The 15,827-nt window shown below is 47.3% G+C and overlaps 1 protein-coding gene across 1 annotated transcript in view; it reads right to left on the bottom strand.

Moving 5' to 3' along the window:
* Window positions 1–374: 374 nt before the first annotated feature.
* The window catches only part of ankrd53 (ankyrin repeat domain 53), a 31,784-nt gene continuing 16,331 nt past the window's right edge, over window positions 375–15,827 (bottom strand). Inside the window, exons 4-6 of the mRNA XM_080182657.1 lie at window positions 15,075–15,239; window positions 10,704–10,824; window positions 375–1,561 (exon numbers count right to left, since the gene is read on the bottom strand). Of these exons, the coding sequence (XP_080038783.1) occupies window positions 509–1,561; window positions 10,704–10,824; window positions 15,075–15,239 (1,339 nt within the window). The 3' untranslated portion in view covers window positions 375–508. The remainder of the gene's footprint in view (window positions 1,562–10,703; window positions 10,825–15,074; window positions 15,240–15,827) is intronic.

The raw sequence follows: 15,827 nt of genomic DNA on the forward strand, positions 1-15,827 counted from the left end.
ATGTGTACAAGGAACAAAGGGAAATGGACCAAGGGTAGGCGGAAGGGATTAGTTTAATTGGCGCCATGTTCGGCACAACATGGGGGCTGAAGGTCCTGTCCCTATACTGTGCTCTATGTAAAAAGATGCATGCTATATTCTGCATCAATTCCCCGTTTCTATAAATGAGATGGACTGTAGCAAGACAGATTTTATTTGTAAGTACTGGTGGGAATAACCTGCCGATTTCCCTAAGTGGATTGAGCGTTATGATGCAATTAACCTGTTCCCATACAGGCAAGGCTTCCTGGTAAGGTTCTGGTAGACTGGGGGGGGGGGGGGGGTCACCACTGTCCTTGGATTCCAATCCAACCAAGGTTTGCAGATTACTGAAACTTGTTTCAATTTTGGAGATGCCTTGACTCTGGTTGAAGGACATCCACACTGGTGTAGAGGCTATGATAGTGGAGTGTGTAAATGGGCTTTGAGAGGAGGCGAATGGATCAGTGGTATCCATTATAGTCTACGCTCAGTGGAGATCCTCATGCTCTCCTTCAGATAACATTGTTGGATTTTTGTTTTTACATTCCCTTAAGAGACCATAGCCCTGTCTGCTGTAACATCTCTCCTCAGCTCCAGCACTGCAGCAGTCCTTCGCACTGGGAGTCTCAGCCTGGGTAGCTGAGCTGTCTCTGGGATCAAACCCGCAACCTTCTACCTCATCCAGGTGAGTGCCATCCAATGCTGCGAGGTCGGGACTTTGACACTTAGTTTCATTTTGAAATAGATAGTGTTTGTCCAAACACTGAGGTGTCTCCTTGGCCCATGTACTGGTGGAGTCCACCTCGTGCGTGGAATGGGAGCAGGAGGGTGTGGGGTAGGATGTCTTTGGCACCAGATATTCCCGTAGGTGCCACTCTATTTCGGGCTTGGGCTTGTCCTTGACCGTGCCACGCTTCTTGGGAAGCTTTAAGACGTCAACAGCTTTGAAATCCTCCGGGATCCTCATTCGGTGGTAAGTGGAATCTTGGAACAATTCCTTCTTGATGGTGTCAAGAGGCAATGTTGGCAGACGCCACGCTTTCTCCCCGACCTTGGTCCTTATCTGAGGCTGGCCCATGTGATCCAGTACCAGCCGATATAAGATTCCGAAATCGTGCTGCTTGAGCGTGGAATTCAAGTCCATGTCCGGATCAGCTTCTATTTGCCTGGAGATGTCAGCCACTGGGATGGAAGTGGGATTGGTGCTGGTGTTCCAGGTTGGCTTGGCCTGGCAGACATCCTTGTGAGGCGTGGTGCAGGGTTGCGAGCCTGCGATTGCAGGGCGCCTTCCCTCGGGCATTTCCCTTCTGGGATACCCCTTGGATTGGCAGGGACCTCGTGGCTTTGTGACCTGCACCAGTGTGAAGGTCTGTTTGGTCCAGCCCTCGATCTTCACCGAGTCCCTCAACTGCTGCAGCCTCCGTTCTGCCTCTGTTCTGCGTGGCTTGAAAAGGCTGGCCGATCCCCTCAGCACGTTAGGAAGTTGCTTCTTCTCTAACCACGCAGCAAAGGACTCGTTGGCAATGGATTCTTTCTCTTCCTGCAGTAACACAAAACATCAGAACTTTTCAATGCTACGAAATAACATAAAAGAAAGGCTCGATGAAAACAAATGAGGCTCTGTTGCCGGGGGGAAGCCATAATGCAAAATAGAACAAAGAAAATTACAGCACAGGAACAGGCCCTCCGAGCCTGCACCGACCATGCTGCCCGACTGAACTAAAACCCCCTCCCCTTCCGGGGACCCTATCCCTCTATTCCCATCTCATTCATGTACTGCCCCTTAAAAGTCACTACCGTATCTGCTTCCACTACCTCCCCCGGCAACGAGTTCCAGGCACCCACCACCCTCTGTGTGTAAAATCTACCTCGTACATCTCCTTTAAACCTTGCCCCTCGCACCTTAAACCTGTGCCCCCCGAGTAATTGACTCTTCCACCCTGGGAAAAAGCTTCTGACTATCCACTCTGTCCATGCCCCTCATAATCTTGTAGACCTCTATCAGGTCTCCCCCTCAACCTCCGTTGCTCCAGTGAGAACAGATCAAGTTTCTCCGATCTCTCCTCATAGCTAATGTCCTCCATACCAGGCAACAGCCTGGTAAATCTTTTCTGTACCCTCTCCAAAGCTTCCACATCCTTCTGGTAGTGTGATGACCGGAATTGAACACTATATTCCGAGTGCAGCCTAACTAAGTTTCTATAAAGCTGCAACATGATTTGCCAATTTTTAAACTCAATACCCCGGCCGATGAAGGCAAGCATGCCGTATGCCTTCTTGACTACCTTCTCCACCTGCGTTGTCACATTCAGTCACCTGTGTACCTGTACACCCAGATCCCTCTGCCCATCAATACTCCTAAAGGTTCTGCCATTTACTGTATATTTCCTATGTGTATTAGATCTTCCAAAATGCATTACTCACATTTGTCCAGACAGACTTTCCAAAAAAACAGAAGGGACAGAGAGAGAGACACTAGGGTGATACAGAGGTTAACACTGCTGCCTCACAGCATTTGGGACCTGGGTTTGATTCCCGGCTTGAGTCACTGTCTGTGCGGAGTCTGCATGATTTCTTCCGGGTGCTCCAGTTTCCTCCCACAGTCCAAAGATGTATGGATTAGGCTGATTGGACATGCTAAATTGCCCTTTAATATCCCAGGATGTGTAGGTTAGAGGGATTAGCAGGGTAAATATGTGCGATTATGGGGATAAGGCTTGGGTGGGGTTGTTATCAGTGCAAGCTTGATGGGCTGAATGGCCTCCTTCTGCACTGTAGGATTCTATGTTTCTAAAATAATTACTTCGGGTCAAGGATGATTCAAGAATTCTCCCAGAATTAGAGATTTAAGAGACTGGGGAGAAAGAGGAGTTTAAGGAAATCAGTAAGAATGTTGCATTGGCAACATTAATGGGAATGAAAGTTGATTAGTCCTCGGAGCTGATATTCTACATTCCAGAGTGATAAAAGAGGAACTATGGAGACAGCGGATTCATCTTCCAAAATTCCATAGATTCTGCAATGGTTCCTGCAAATTGGAAGGTGACAAATGTCAGGTCACTGTTTAAGAGAGGATGTAGGGAGAAAACAGGGAACGACATCCCTTTTATCCTGACGTCAGAAGTAAGGAAAAATGCCGGAATCTAAGGAAGTGATAAACGGACACTTGAATAATGACCTAATCATCAACTTGGTTGGTTTTCAAAATTAAAGCACGTGGCATAGGTGGTAATAGATGGGCATGGATTAAAAATTGATTAACAGGAAGAAACAGAGTAAGAATAAATGAGTCGTTCTTGAGTTGGCAGTTGTGACTAGTGGGATATTGTAATTACCCTTGAACTGAACAGTCTAGCAAACTAATTTCAAGGGGCAGTTGAGAATCATTCTGCGGGTCTGGAGTCACATATAGGCCAGACCAGGTAAAGACGGCAGATTTCCTTCCCTGGATGGCACGATGGTACAGTGGTTAGCATTGCTGCCTCTCAGTGCCAGGGACCTGGGTTCAATTCTGGCCTTGGGTCACTGTCTGTCTGTGAGGAGTCTGCACATTCTCCCCATGTATGTGGGTTTCCTCTGGATTTCCTTCCACAGTCCAAAAATGTGTGGGTTATGTTGATTGACCATGTTAAATTCTGCACTGTAGGATTCTATATTTCTAAATAATTACGTTGGGTCAAGGAAGATTCAAGAATTCTCCCAGAATTAGAGATTCAAGAGATTAAGGGGAAAGAGGAGTTTAAGGAAATCAGTAAGAATGTTGTATTGGCAACATTAATGGGATTGAAAGTTGATTAGTCCCCCTGGAGCTGATATCCTACATTTCAGGGTGTTAAATAAGGAACTATGGAGATAGTGGATGTCCCTAGTGTCAGAGGATTAGCAGGGTAAATGTGTGGGGGTGATGGGAATAAGGCCTGGGTGGGATTGTAGTCAGTGCCCACTCAATGGGCCAAATGGCCTCCTTCTGTACTAGGGATTCTATTATCCCAGAGGATTTGAGTGCAGGAGTAGTGAGATCTTGCTTCAACTGAATACAGCCTGGATTAGACCACACCTGGAGTACTGTGTCCAGTTTTGGTCCCCTTACCTAAGGAAAGACATTATTGCCATTGAGGGAATGCAACAAAGGCTCACTGGAGGTAGGGTGAGAGTGTCCTCTGTGGAGAGAGTGGGCAATGTAGGGCCTGTATTCTCTCAAATTTCAAAGAGCGAGAAGGTGATCTCATTGGTACCTACAAAGTAATTAAAAGGAATAAACAGGGTAGATGTTTCTCCTGGTTGGGGAGTCTAGAACTGAGGGGCACAATTTCAAAATAAGGGGAAGCCATTTAGGACCAAGGTGAAGATTTTTTTTTATCAGAGGGCTGCAAATGTTTGGAATTCTCTACCCCAGAGGGCTGTGGAAGCTCGGTCATTGAGAATGTTGGGGTCCTTGTGCAAAAATCACAAAAAAGCTAGCACGCAAGTTCAGCAGGTAATTGGGAGGCTAAAAAATAAGGAAGTCTTGCTTCAACTCTACAAGGCACTAGTTAGACCACACCTGGAATACTGGGAACAGTTTTGGTCCCTTATCTAAGGAAAGATGTATTGGCATTGGAGGCAGTCCAAAGAAGGTTCAAAGAAGGTTGATCCCGGGTATGGAGAGATTTTCTTATGAGGAAAGGTGTTAAATGAATATTTCACATCTGTCTTCACCCAGGAGAATGAGGAGGTAGATATGGAACTCGGGCAGAGGGAGACTGTGAGGCTCTAAAGAAAATTGTCATAGGGAGTGACAAAGTATTGGAGGTAGGGGCAGGCTTAAAAGTGGACAAATCTCCAGGTCCAGATGAATTGTGTTCCAGGTTGTTGTGAGAGGCAAAGGAGGAAATTGCAGGGGCTGTGAACCAAATTTTTAATTCCTCCCTGGCCCTTGGGGAGGTCGTGATGTGGAGATGCCGGTGTTGGACTGGGGTAAACACAGTCAGAAGTCTCTCAACACCAGGTTAAAGTCCAACAGGTTTATTTGGTAGCAGCTGAAGTACTGTGTGCAGTTCTGGTTGTCAGATTATCGGAAGGACGTGATTGCACTGGAGGGGGTGAGGACGGGATTCACCAGGATGCTGCCTGGGATGGAATGTTTAAGTTATGAGGAGAGGTTGGATAGGGTTGTTTTCATTGGAGTAGAGAAGACTGAGGGACGACCTGACTGAGGGGCGTGGACAGGGTGGAAAAAGAGCTGTTCTCCTGAGGGTCAGTCACGAGGGGGCACAAGTTAAAAGTGGAGGGGTGAGAGGTTTCGGGGGGATTTGAGGAAAAACCTTTTTACTCAGAGGGTGGTGACAGTCTGGAACACGCTGACTGGGAGGGTGGTGGAGGATGAGTGCTTGGCATGCCAAAACATTCAGGGCTGCGGGCCAAGTGCGGGGATTAGATGGGCAGGTCAGGGCCTTTAATACGATGATTCCACCTCAATGGGCCAAAGGGCCTCTTCTACACTGTAGTATTCTGTGATTCTGAGAGGTTGACTCATTGGAGTTTAGAAGAATGAGAGGTGACCCTATTGAGACATAGAATACTCAAGAGGCTTGACAGGGTCGATGCTGAGAGGTGGTTTTCCCTAGTGGGGAGAGTCAGGGTATAATCTCAGATCGCCCACTTAATACAGAGACGAGGAGGAATTTCTTCTCAGACGGGAGTGAATCTGTGGAATTCTTTCCCGCAGAGGGATGGAGAGGCTGGGTCGTGAAGTATGTCCAAGCCTGAGATGGACAGATTTTTAATCAGAATGGGAATCAGGGGTTAACAAAGAACAACCCAGCACGGGAAACAGGCCCTTCGGCCCAACAAGCCCGCGCCGCCGCATCACCCTACACCTATTCTACCCTGCGTGTCTACGAATGGAGCCCCTAACTTAGCCAGATTCAGGGGAGAATAGTGTCAATTTGGTAAAACCAATCAGCCTAAGAGCACATCTTTGGGGTGTGGGAGGAAACCGGAGCGCCCGGAGGAAACCCACGCAACCACAGGGAGAATGCACAAACTCCCACAGACACAGGCCCAAATCCATGTATCTGCACAGCTAGCAGTGCTAGTCACCGAGCTGTTGCGGCGCCCATCTACTGGTCCAGGATCAAGCGACACGAAGTACTAGGCCACTCCCGGAACCTCCAAGAGCAGCCCATGCACGACCCACCGTGTGCATGCCCCTCGTTTGACAACGAGGTGGACCTCCACCTGCGGAATAAAAAGACAAAAACGTTAACTTACAAGTCTGCATTTCTGGTGTCTCCCAAGGCTCTGACCTTATTTAATACCCCCTACTATAACCCTCCATCCTCGTTTCGCTCATGTTGTGTCTAATTGAACCTTAAACGAGTCCAACGTTCCCGCCTCCACCACCCTACTCGGTAGCGCGTTCCATACCCCCACAGCTCTCTGCATAAAGAACCTTCCTCTCACATCCAAATTATACCTCTCCCCCCTCAACCTTAAATCATGACCTCTCGTATTTGTAACCAATCTAGGGAGCAGTCTCTCACTATTGACCCTGTCTATTCCCTTCAGTATCTTATATACCTCTAACATGTCCCCCCTCAATCTTCGTCTTTCCAAGGAGAATAGTCCCAGTTTCTCCAACCTTTCCTCGTAACCCAGCCCCTCCATGCCAGGCAACATCCTGGTAAACCTCCTCTGCACCCTCTCCAGAGACTCCACGTCCTTCCGGTAGTAAGGTGACCAGAACTGGACGCAGTACTCCAAATGCGGTCTAACCAACGTTCTATACAACTGAAGCATTAGACGTCAGCTTTTATACTCTATACCTCTTCCTATAAAGGCTAGCATTCCATAAGCTTTCCTCACAACCTTCTCCACTTGTGTCGCAACCTTCGTAGACTTGTGAACCTGCACTCCCAGGTCCCTCTGTATTTCTATACTCCTAATTGGTCTACCTTTTATCACGTAGCCCCTCTCTGCATTATTCCTTCCAAAATGCATCACCTCGCGTTTGTCAGGATTAAATTCCATCTGCCACCTAACTGCCCAATGCACCAACCTATCTATATCCTGTTGTATCACCTGACAATCCACTTCAGTACCCGCCAACCCTGCCATCTTGGTGTCATCAGCAAACTTGCTGATCACACCACTTACGCTCTCTTCCAAATCGTTTATGTATACTACAAAGAGGAGAGGTCCCAGTACTGAGCCCTGCGACACACCACTGGTCACTGGCCTCCAGCCCGAAAAGGTCCCCTCCACAGCTACCCTCTGTCTCCTATTGCCCAGCCAGTTCTCAATCCACCTAGCTACCTGACCTCGTATCCCATGCGCCTTAACCTTTTCTACCAGCCTACCATGAGGGACTTTGTCAAACGCCTTACTGAAATCCATATAGATGACATCAACGGCTCTCCCATCATCAACCGGTTTTGTCACCTCCTCAAAGAATTCTACCAGATTCATAAGGCAAGACCTCCCTCTAACAAAGCCATGTTGCATATCCCTAATCAGATCGCAACGCTCCAAATGCTCATACATCCTACCCCTAAGTATTTTTTCCATTAATTTCCCTACCACCGATGTCAAACTCACCAGTCTATAATTTCCAGGGTTATCTCTACTACCCTTTTTAAACAGCGGTACCACATTTGTTACCCTCCAGTCTTCACCTGTGTCCAAAGAAGAGACAAAGATTTGCGCCAGAGGCCCAGCAGTGGAGAAGTGTGAGGTAATTCACTTTGGCAGGAATAACAGATGTGTTGAGTATAGGGCTAACGGGAGGACTTTGAAGAGTGTGGATGAACAGAGGGATCTAGGTGTATGTGTATATAGATCCCTGAAAGTTGGGAATCAAGTAGGTAAGGTTGTTAAGAAGGCATACGGTGTCTTGGCGTTTATTGGTAGGGGGATTGAATTTAGGAGTCGCAGCGTCATGTTGCAACTGTACACAACTCTGGTGTGGCCGCACTTGGAGTACTGTGTGCAGTTCTGGTCCCCACATTACAGGAAGGATGTGGAGGCTTTGGAGAGGGTGCAGAGGAGGTTTACCAGGATGTTGCCTGGTATGGAGGGGAGGTCCTATGAGGAGAGACTGAAGGATTTGGGGTTGTTTTCGCTGGAAAGAAGGCGGCTAAGAGGGGATCTTATTGAAACATATAAGATGATTAGAGGTTTAGATAGGGTGGACAGTGATAGCCTTTTTCCTCGGATGGAGAAAGCTAGCACGAGGGGGCATGGCTTTAAATTAAGGGGGGGTAGTTATAGGATGGATGTCAGGGGTAGGTTCTTTACCCAGAGGGTGGTGAGGGATTGGAATGCCCTGCCTGCTGCAGTTGTAAATGCGCCTAGTTTGGGGGCGTTTAAGAGATCCGTGGATAGGTTTATGGACAAAAAGGGATTGGTTTAGGTTAGTGGGTCATTGTTTTAACTGGTCGGCGCCACATCGTGGGCCGAAGGGCCTGTTCTGCGCTGTAATGTTCTATGTTCTATCTTTCACCTCCCTAAGCAGCCTGGGATAAATACCATCAGGCCCCGGAGCTTTATCCATCCTTACACTACATAAAAGCCCTAGCACTTCCTCCCTCGTAATAGATATTTCCTGCAACTGATCCTCAGCTCCCTCCAAGAGACCGCACGATTCCGAACCCCTCTCCTTCGTGAATACCGACGCAAAGTATTCATTCAGGAGCCCCCCCATTCCCTCCAACTCAATACATAACTCTCCACTCTTGTCCCTAAGAGGGCCAATTTTCCCTCTAACTACTCTCTTGCCTCTAATATAGGAATAAAATGCCTTTGGATTTTCCTTAATCCTACCAGCCAAAGCCATCTCATGCCCTCTCTTCGCCCTTCTAATTCCCCTTTTTAGCTCCCTCCTACTCTCTCTATATTCCTCCAGCGCACTCTCCGTACCCAGTTGTTTCGACCGAACATATGCCTCCCTCTTCTTCCTGACCAAGTCTTCAATACCCCCTGTAATCCACAGCTCTCTAATCCTACCTTTCCCATCCTTCCGCTTAACCGGAACATACCTCTCCTGCAACATTTTCATTTTGCCCTTAAAAGCCTCCCACTTGCCAACCGTGGACTTGCCAGCTAACAGTCCCTCCCAATCAGTGTCCTGCAGCTCCCTCCTAATCTGGCTATAGCTCGCCTTTCCCCAGTTCAGCACACTCCTGTTCGGCCGGCACTCATCCCTTTCCATTTTTATCCTAAAGTAGACGGACTTGTGGTCACTGTTCGCCTACCTCTACCTCACCCACCTGCCCCGGCTCATTACCCAACACTAAATCCAGTATAGCCCCTTCCCTAGTCGGGCTAGTTACATACTGCTCTAGAGACCCTTCCAAAACACATTTCACAAACTCCTCTCCCTCCGTACCCCCAGCTCTAGGCCCCCTCCAATTCACTCCAGGAAGATTAAAGTCACCCACTACAACCACCCTATTCTTCCCGCACCTATCCAAAATGCCCCTGCAAATACCTTCCTCCACTGACCTCGGGCTGTTGGGTGGCCTATAGTACACCCCTAGCAATGTGATCTCTCCCTTTTTATTCCTCAACTCCACCCACAGTGACTCAATCCCTGTCTCTTCCATATCGTCCTCCCTCTGCACTACTGTGATGTTCTCCTTTACTAACAGTGCCACCCCTCCACCTCTCTTCAACCCTCCTCTGTCATACCTAAAACACTTATACCCAGGAACATCCAGCTGCCAGTCCTGCACTTCTCGTAACCACATCTCCGTTACAGCCACCACATCTAACTGCCTCACAAACATCAAGGCCCTAAGCTCATCCATTTTCCCTGTTCTGGGGATGAGGCAGGAAAGTGGAGTTGAGGATTATCTCATCAGATCAGACATGTTCCCATTGAATAGCAGAGCAGATTCGATGGGCTGAATGGCCTATTTCTGTGCCTACATCTTATGGAATGAAATTCAGAAACATTTCTATATACAAAGGCTAGTAGATTTTTGGAACTCTTTTCCACAGTGGACAATTAATGTGAGGTCAATGATTAATTTTAAATTTGAAAGTTTTTGTTAACCAACAATATAAAGCATTATGAGATAAAGATGTGAACATGCAGTGGGGTGGCACAGTGGATAGCACTGCTGCCTCAGTACCAGGAACCGGGGTTCGATTCCTGGCTTGGGTCACTGTCTGTGCAGAGTCCGCACATTCCCTCCGTGTCTCCATGTGTTTCCTTCGGGTGCTCCGGTTTCCTTCCAAGTCCAAAGACACGCTGATTAGGTGCACTGGCCACGTTGAGTTCTCCCTCAGTGTATCCAAACAGCTGCTGGAGTGTGGGGACTAGGGGATTTTCACAGCAACTTCATTGCAGTGTTAATGTAAGCCTATTTGTGACACCTAATAAATCATTAATCCCTCTAACCTCCGCATCCCGGGAATCTAAGAGGCAATTTAGCATAGCCAATGCACCTAACCTGGACTGTGGGTGGAAACCGGAGAACCTGGAGGAAACTCCACACAGACACAGGGAGTAAACTCCACACAGACAGTGACCCAAGCAGGAACTGAACCCAGGTTCCTGGAAGTGTGAGGCAGGAGTGCTAACCATTGTACCACATGAGCTCCTCCTGTTCCTATATTCCATTGATTAGGAGGGTTAGGGCAGTCTGGTTGAATACCTGCAGCTTTATCTCTCTCTCTCTCTGCCGCTAATTACTAACCTGCTGGATTTCAGATCGATGTTTTTCGTCCACCAGCAAGATTAACTTCAGTTTCTGCAGCTTGCCCATTTCCTTGACGAACTCGACCTGGTTCGCCTCCTGCAAACCATAGGCCAAAATCCTGGAAAGCACGAGGTGTGTAGAAAGGCAACCCGATATGAAACGAAAAGAAAATGCAGAAAAAAAATAAAGATTTGCATTTTGCCATGTTATGACCTTCTAGTCAATACTTCAAACGTTTTAATCACAGTCTATTGAGCAAAGCAACGTGGCCTTCTGAGCTCCAGATAGTCCTGAATCTCAAGCAAACATCTAATTAAACATGGCTATTCACAGGCATCCAGAGAATTCACACATCCCTGTGTTTACGGATGGACAACAGCGTTCCAGCTGACTCACCTTCCATTTCACCATGGATGAATGAAACATTGAAACTCGTTGTGTGTGTGTTAGACAAATGTGAATGATTCCATTGACCTTCCATTATACCACAGATTCCCTACACTGCAGAAGGAGGTTCACTGGTTAATATGCTGGATATATTGGCCTTGGAGGGAGTACAGAGAAGGTTCACCAGGCTGACACCGGAGATGAGGAGGTTAGCCTATGAGGAGAGATTGAATAGACTGGGTCTGTACTCATTGGAGTTTAGAAGGCTGAGGGGGGATCTTATAGAGACGTATAAGATAATGAAGGGGATGGATAGGGTAGAGGTAGAGAGATTCTTCCCGCTTAGAAAGGACAGCAGAACTAGAGGGCACAGCCTCAAAATAAGGGGGGGACAGTTTAGATCAGGGTTGAGGAGGAACTTCTTCACTCAAAGGGTGGTGAATCTCTGGAATTCTCTGCCCGTTGAAGTGGTGGAGGCTACCTCGCTAAATATATTTAAGTCACGGGTAGATAGATTTCTGATAGACAGGGGAATTAAGGGTTATGGGGAGAAAGTGGGAAAGTGGAACTGATCCACTTCAGATCAGCCATGATCTTATTGAATGGCGGGGCAGGCTCGAAGGGCTAGATGGCCGACTCCTGCTCCTATTTCTTATGTTCCTAGGAGGCTATTTGACCCATTGAGTCTGCTCCAATCATAATCCCCATAGCCCCACATATTGACCCTGCTAGTCCCCTAATGCTAAGGGCCAACTTAGCAAAGCGAATCCATCTAAACCTGCACATCTTTGGACTGTGGGAGGAAACTGCAGCACCCAGGGGAAACCCACACAGACATGGGGAGAACGTGCAGACTCCACCCAGGCAGTGACTGAGGTTGGGATTGAACCCGGGTCCCTGGCGCTGTGAGGCAGCAGTGCTAACCACTCTGCCATCCCACCAGACTGGTTGAATTTCAAAGTGTCAAACAACAACACAGGGTATAATCAATACACATTATCCCTTTTTGGAAAAAAAGGACTTTGAACTTGTAGAAGTCACATTGAGAGGAAGTAATTTTGTCATCTACTTTTCAATTAGAATCATACAGAAGATTCAAGGCAGAAGAGGCCTTTCAGCCCATCGAATCTCCACTGACGTGAGAAATTCAGCAACAAACTCCTCAGAGATGGAAGCTCATTAGTCAGCCATCCAACCCTGCTAAGGTAATAAGCAGCTGTATCTTGAAAGCAGGAGAAAGGTTCTCCCAATCTGTTCCAACTTCAGCTTCATCTGAGAACCAATCTCCTAAAAACTCAACGACAAGAATGTCATGGTGAGGTTGTATAAGACATTGGTGTGGCTGAATTTATAGTATTGTGTGCAGATTTTGGTCACCTAGTTACAGGAAGGATGTAAATAATGTTGAAAGAGTGCAGAGAAAGTTCACAAGGATGTTGCTGGGACTTGAGAAGCTGAGTTACAGAGAGAGATTGAATAGGTTAGGACTTTATTCCCTGGAGCGTAGAAGAATGAGGGGAGATTTGATAGAGGTGTATAAGATTTTGATGGGTATAGATAGAGTGAATGCAAGCAGGCTTTTTCCACTGAGGCTAGGGGAGAAAAAAAACCAGAGGGTTTGGGTTAAGGGTGAAAGGAGAAAAGTTTAAAGGGAGTATTTGGGTTGGGGGGGGTCTTCACATGGAGAGTGGTGGGAGTGTGGAATGAGCTGCCTGATGAAGTGGTAAATGCGGGGTCACTTTTAACATTTAAGAAAAACTTGGACAGGTACATGGATGAGAGGGGTGTGGAGGGATATGGTCCAGGTACAGGTCAGTGGGACTAGGCAAAAAACAAATGGTTCAGCACAGACAAGAATGACTGTGGTTCTAAGAGGATTGTAAGAAGTCTCACAACACCAGGTTAAAGTCCAACTAGTTTATTTGATAGTCAACTGGTTGGACTTTAAGCTGCTGTTGTGAGACTTCTTACTGTGTTTACCCCAGTCCATCGCCGGCATCTCCATATCACGTCTAAGAGGATTCACAGCTTACTGGAAGTCCTTCAGCTCAACCAAAGTATCAACTTGTCTCAGAAACTACAGGCTCATTACAAAGAAGACTGAAATAATCATGGGATTTCATTGTATTGTTTCTACTTACATTTGTACGTAGTTGTGTGAGTCAAGTAAGGATGGTGTTGTGTTTTTAAAATTCTGAAGCTGGTATGTGATAGTAACTTGGTTCCACCCCAGTTAAGAACAAACTATAGACATTTTTCATGAACATCAACCATTTATAGGTTGATGCAGATTCAATGCTTCCAGACATGACTGGGATCTAACTGCTGGGATAAGTCCAGACAAGTTGGAGTGAAGCCCCCAACTTGGTTTCTGATTGGTCAGCCTGGGTCATATGACCCATTCAGAAGCTTTCACCTTAAAGGGTCCAGACACCACCTTTAGTTTAAACTCACAGACAGCTTGCTGCTGGAATTAAATTGGGACAATCAGTGAGGGTAAGAAAGCAAATGTGCCTCAGATAGAAAACAGAGCGATCGTAGACGATGAGAAAACTCATTGAGAAAAACATGTCTGTGAGAATTTAAACCTCACCTTTCATTCCCTCAGAACAACCCTGAGTGCTTCACAATCAATCGTGAGTGTTGTATTGACTGTCACCATGGTTAGGACTCACCATGGCGCAGGTTTGGAACATAAGAACAGAATTATTTATTCATGGGACATGGGTGTTGCTGGTTGGCCAGCATTTATTGCCCATCCCTAATTGCCTGAGGGCAGTTGAGATCCAATCACATTGCTCTGGAGTCACGTGTAGGCCAGACCGGGTAACAAAGGCAGATTTCCTTCCCTGAAGGACATTAGTGAACCAGATGGGTTTTTCCGACAATCCACAATGTCTCATGGTCTTCAGTAGATTCTTAATTCCAGATTTTTGGAAATCAAATTCAAATTGCACCATCTGCTGTGGTGGGATTTGAACCCGGGTCCCCAGAACATTAGCTGAGTGTCTGGATTCATAGTTCAGCTATAATACCACCAGGCCATTGCCTCTTCACAGACAGCCAGCCTCTTGTGCCTGATGTACAATTCAACAAGGTCACCTTCTGCATTTCCCATGCCTGGAAAAGGCTCAAAGAAGGATTGGTACCCCCTCCATTTAAAGATGTTAATTTGTTTGCTAATTGCTCCTATGAAGTGTCTGGAATAAATTTATTCTCCAGTTCTTTCAAGACCCACCTTATGTCCCTGGAACAAAGGCGACAGAACGTGGGACCCTGCAAATCACACATCACTGTGATCTAATTTGAGGGGTGGCACTGTGGTTAGCACTGCTGTCTCACAGCGCTAGGGACCCGGGTTCAATCCTGGCCTCAGGTGACAATGTGGAGTTTGTACGTTCTCCCCATGTCTGCATGGGTTTCCTCCGGGTGCTCCAATTTCCTCCCACAGTCCAAAGATGTGCGGGTTAGGTTGACTGGCCATGCTGAATTGCCCCATAGTGTCAAAGGGACTAGCTAGGGTAAATACGTGGGGTTAGGGGGATAGGCCTGAGTGGATTATGGTCAGTGCAGACTCGACGGGCTGAATGTCCTCCTTCTGCAGTGTAGGGATTCTATGATTTATGATCATCGGGAACTATTATCACCGTTCCTTCACTGTCTCTGGGTCAAAATCCTGGAACTCCCTCCCTAACAGCATTATGGGTGTACCTACATCACAGATACGGCAGTGTCTCCCTCCCTAACAGCACTATGGGTGTACCTACGCCATAGAGACTGCAGTGTCTCCCTCCCTAACAGCACTGTGGGTGTACCTACGAAATAGAGACTGCAGTGTCTCCCTCCCTAACAGCACTATGGGTGTACCTACACCATAGAGACTGCAGTGGTTCAAGAAAGTAGCTCAGTATCAGCACTTTCTGAGAGATAAGTGACGTGGGTGTGACGTGCAGAAGGCTAAGCTGGTCAGACTGTACACACCTTGCACACTGACGGTGACCCCAGATTTTAGCCAGATCAATTGGTCTGTGACCTCTTGAGTCGCGGGTTTCCACTTCAGCTCCAGCTTGTACTAAAGCAATGGTACAATCCAGTAAACCCACTTCAGCTGCCTGGTGAAGTGGGGTTATACCATCCTCTGTCTGGCTGGAAAAAAAAACAAAGGAAAATGTTTTCAATATTTACAGCAGGAAATAGTTTACAGCAGGAACAGGAGAAACAGCAAATTAGAAGGTGCATCAGTTCAACCCTCCTCTCCCACACATACACTCTCCCCCATCACACTCTATCCACCCATTTAACCCTCTCACAGCCCCCGTGTACACTCTCCCCTATCACACTCTCTCCACCCATTTAACCCTCTCACAGCCCCCGTGTACACTCTCCCCTATCACACTCTATCCACCCATTTAACCCTCTCACAGCCCCCGTGTACACTCTCCCCTATCACACTCTATCCACCCATTTAACCCTCTCACAGCCCCTGTGTACACTCTCCCCTATCACACTCTATCCACCCATTTAACCCTCTCACAGCCCCCGTGTACACTCTCCCCTATCACACTCTATCCACCCATTTAACCCTCTCACAGCCCCTGTGTACACTCTCCCCTATCACACTCTATCTACCCATTTAACCCTCTCACAGCCCCCGTGTACACTCTCCCCTATCACACTCTCTCCACCCATTTAACCCTCTCACAGCCCCCGTGTACACTCTCCCCTATCACTGAC

Source organism: Carcharhinus amblyrhynchos, unplaced genomic scaffold, assembly GCF_965287045.1.
Source record: "Carcharhinus amblyrhynchos unplaced genomic scaffold, sCarAmb.v2.hapA scaffold_77, whole genome shotgun sequence".
Classification (NCBI taxonomy): Eukaryota; Metazoa; Chordata; class Chondrichthyes; order Carcharhiniformes; family Carcharhinidae; genus Carcharhinus; species Carcharhinus amblyrhynchos.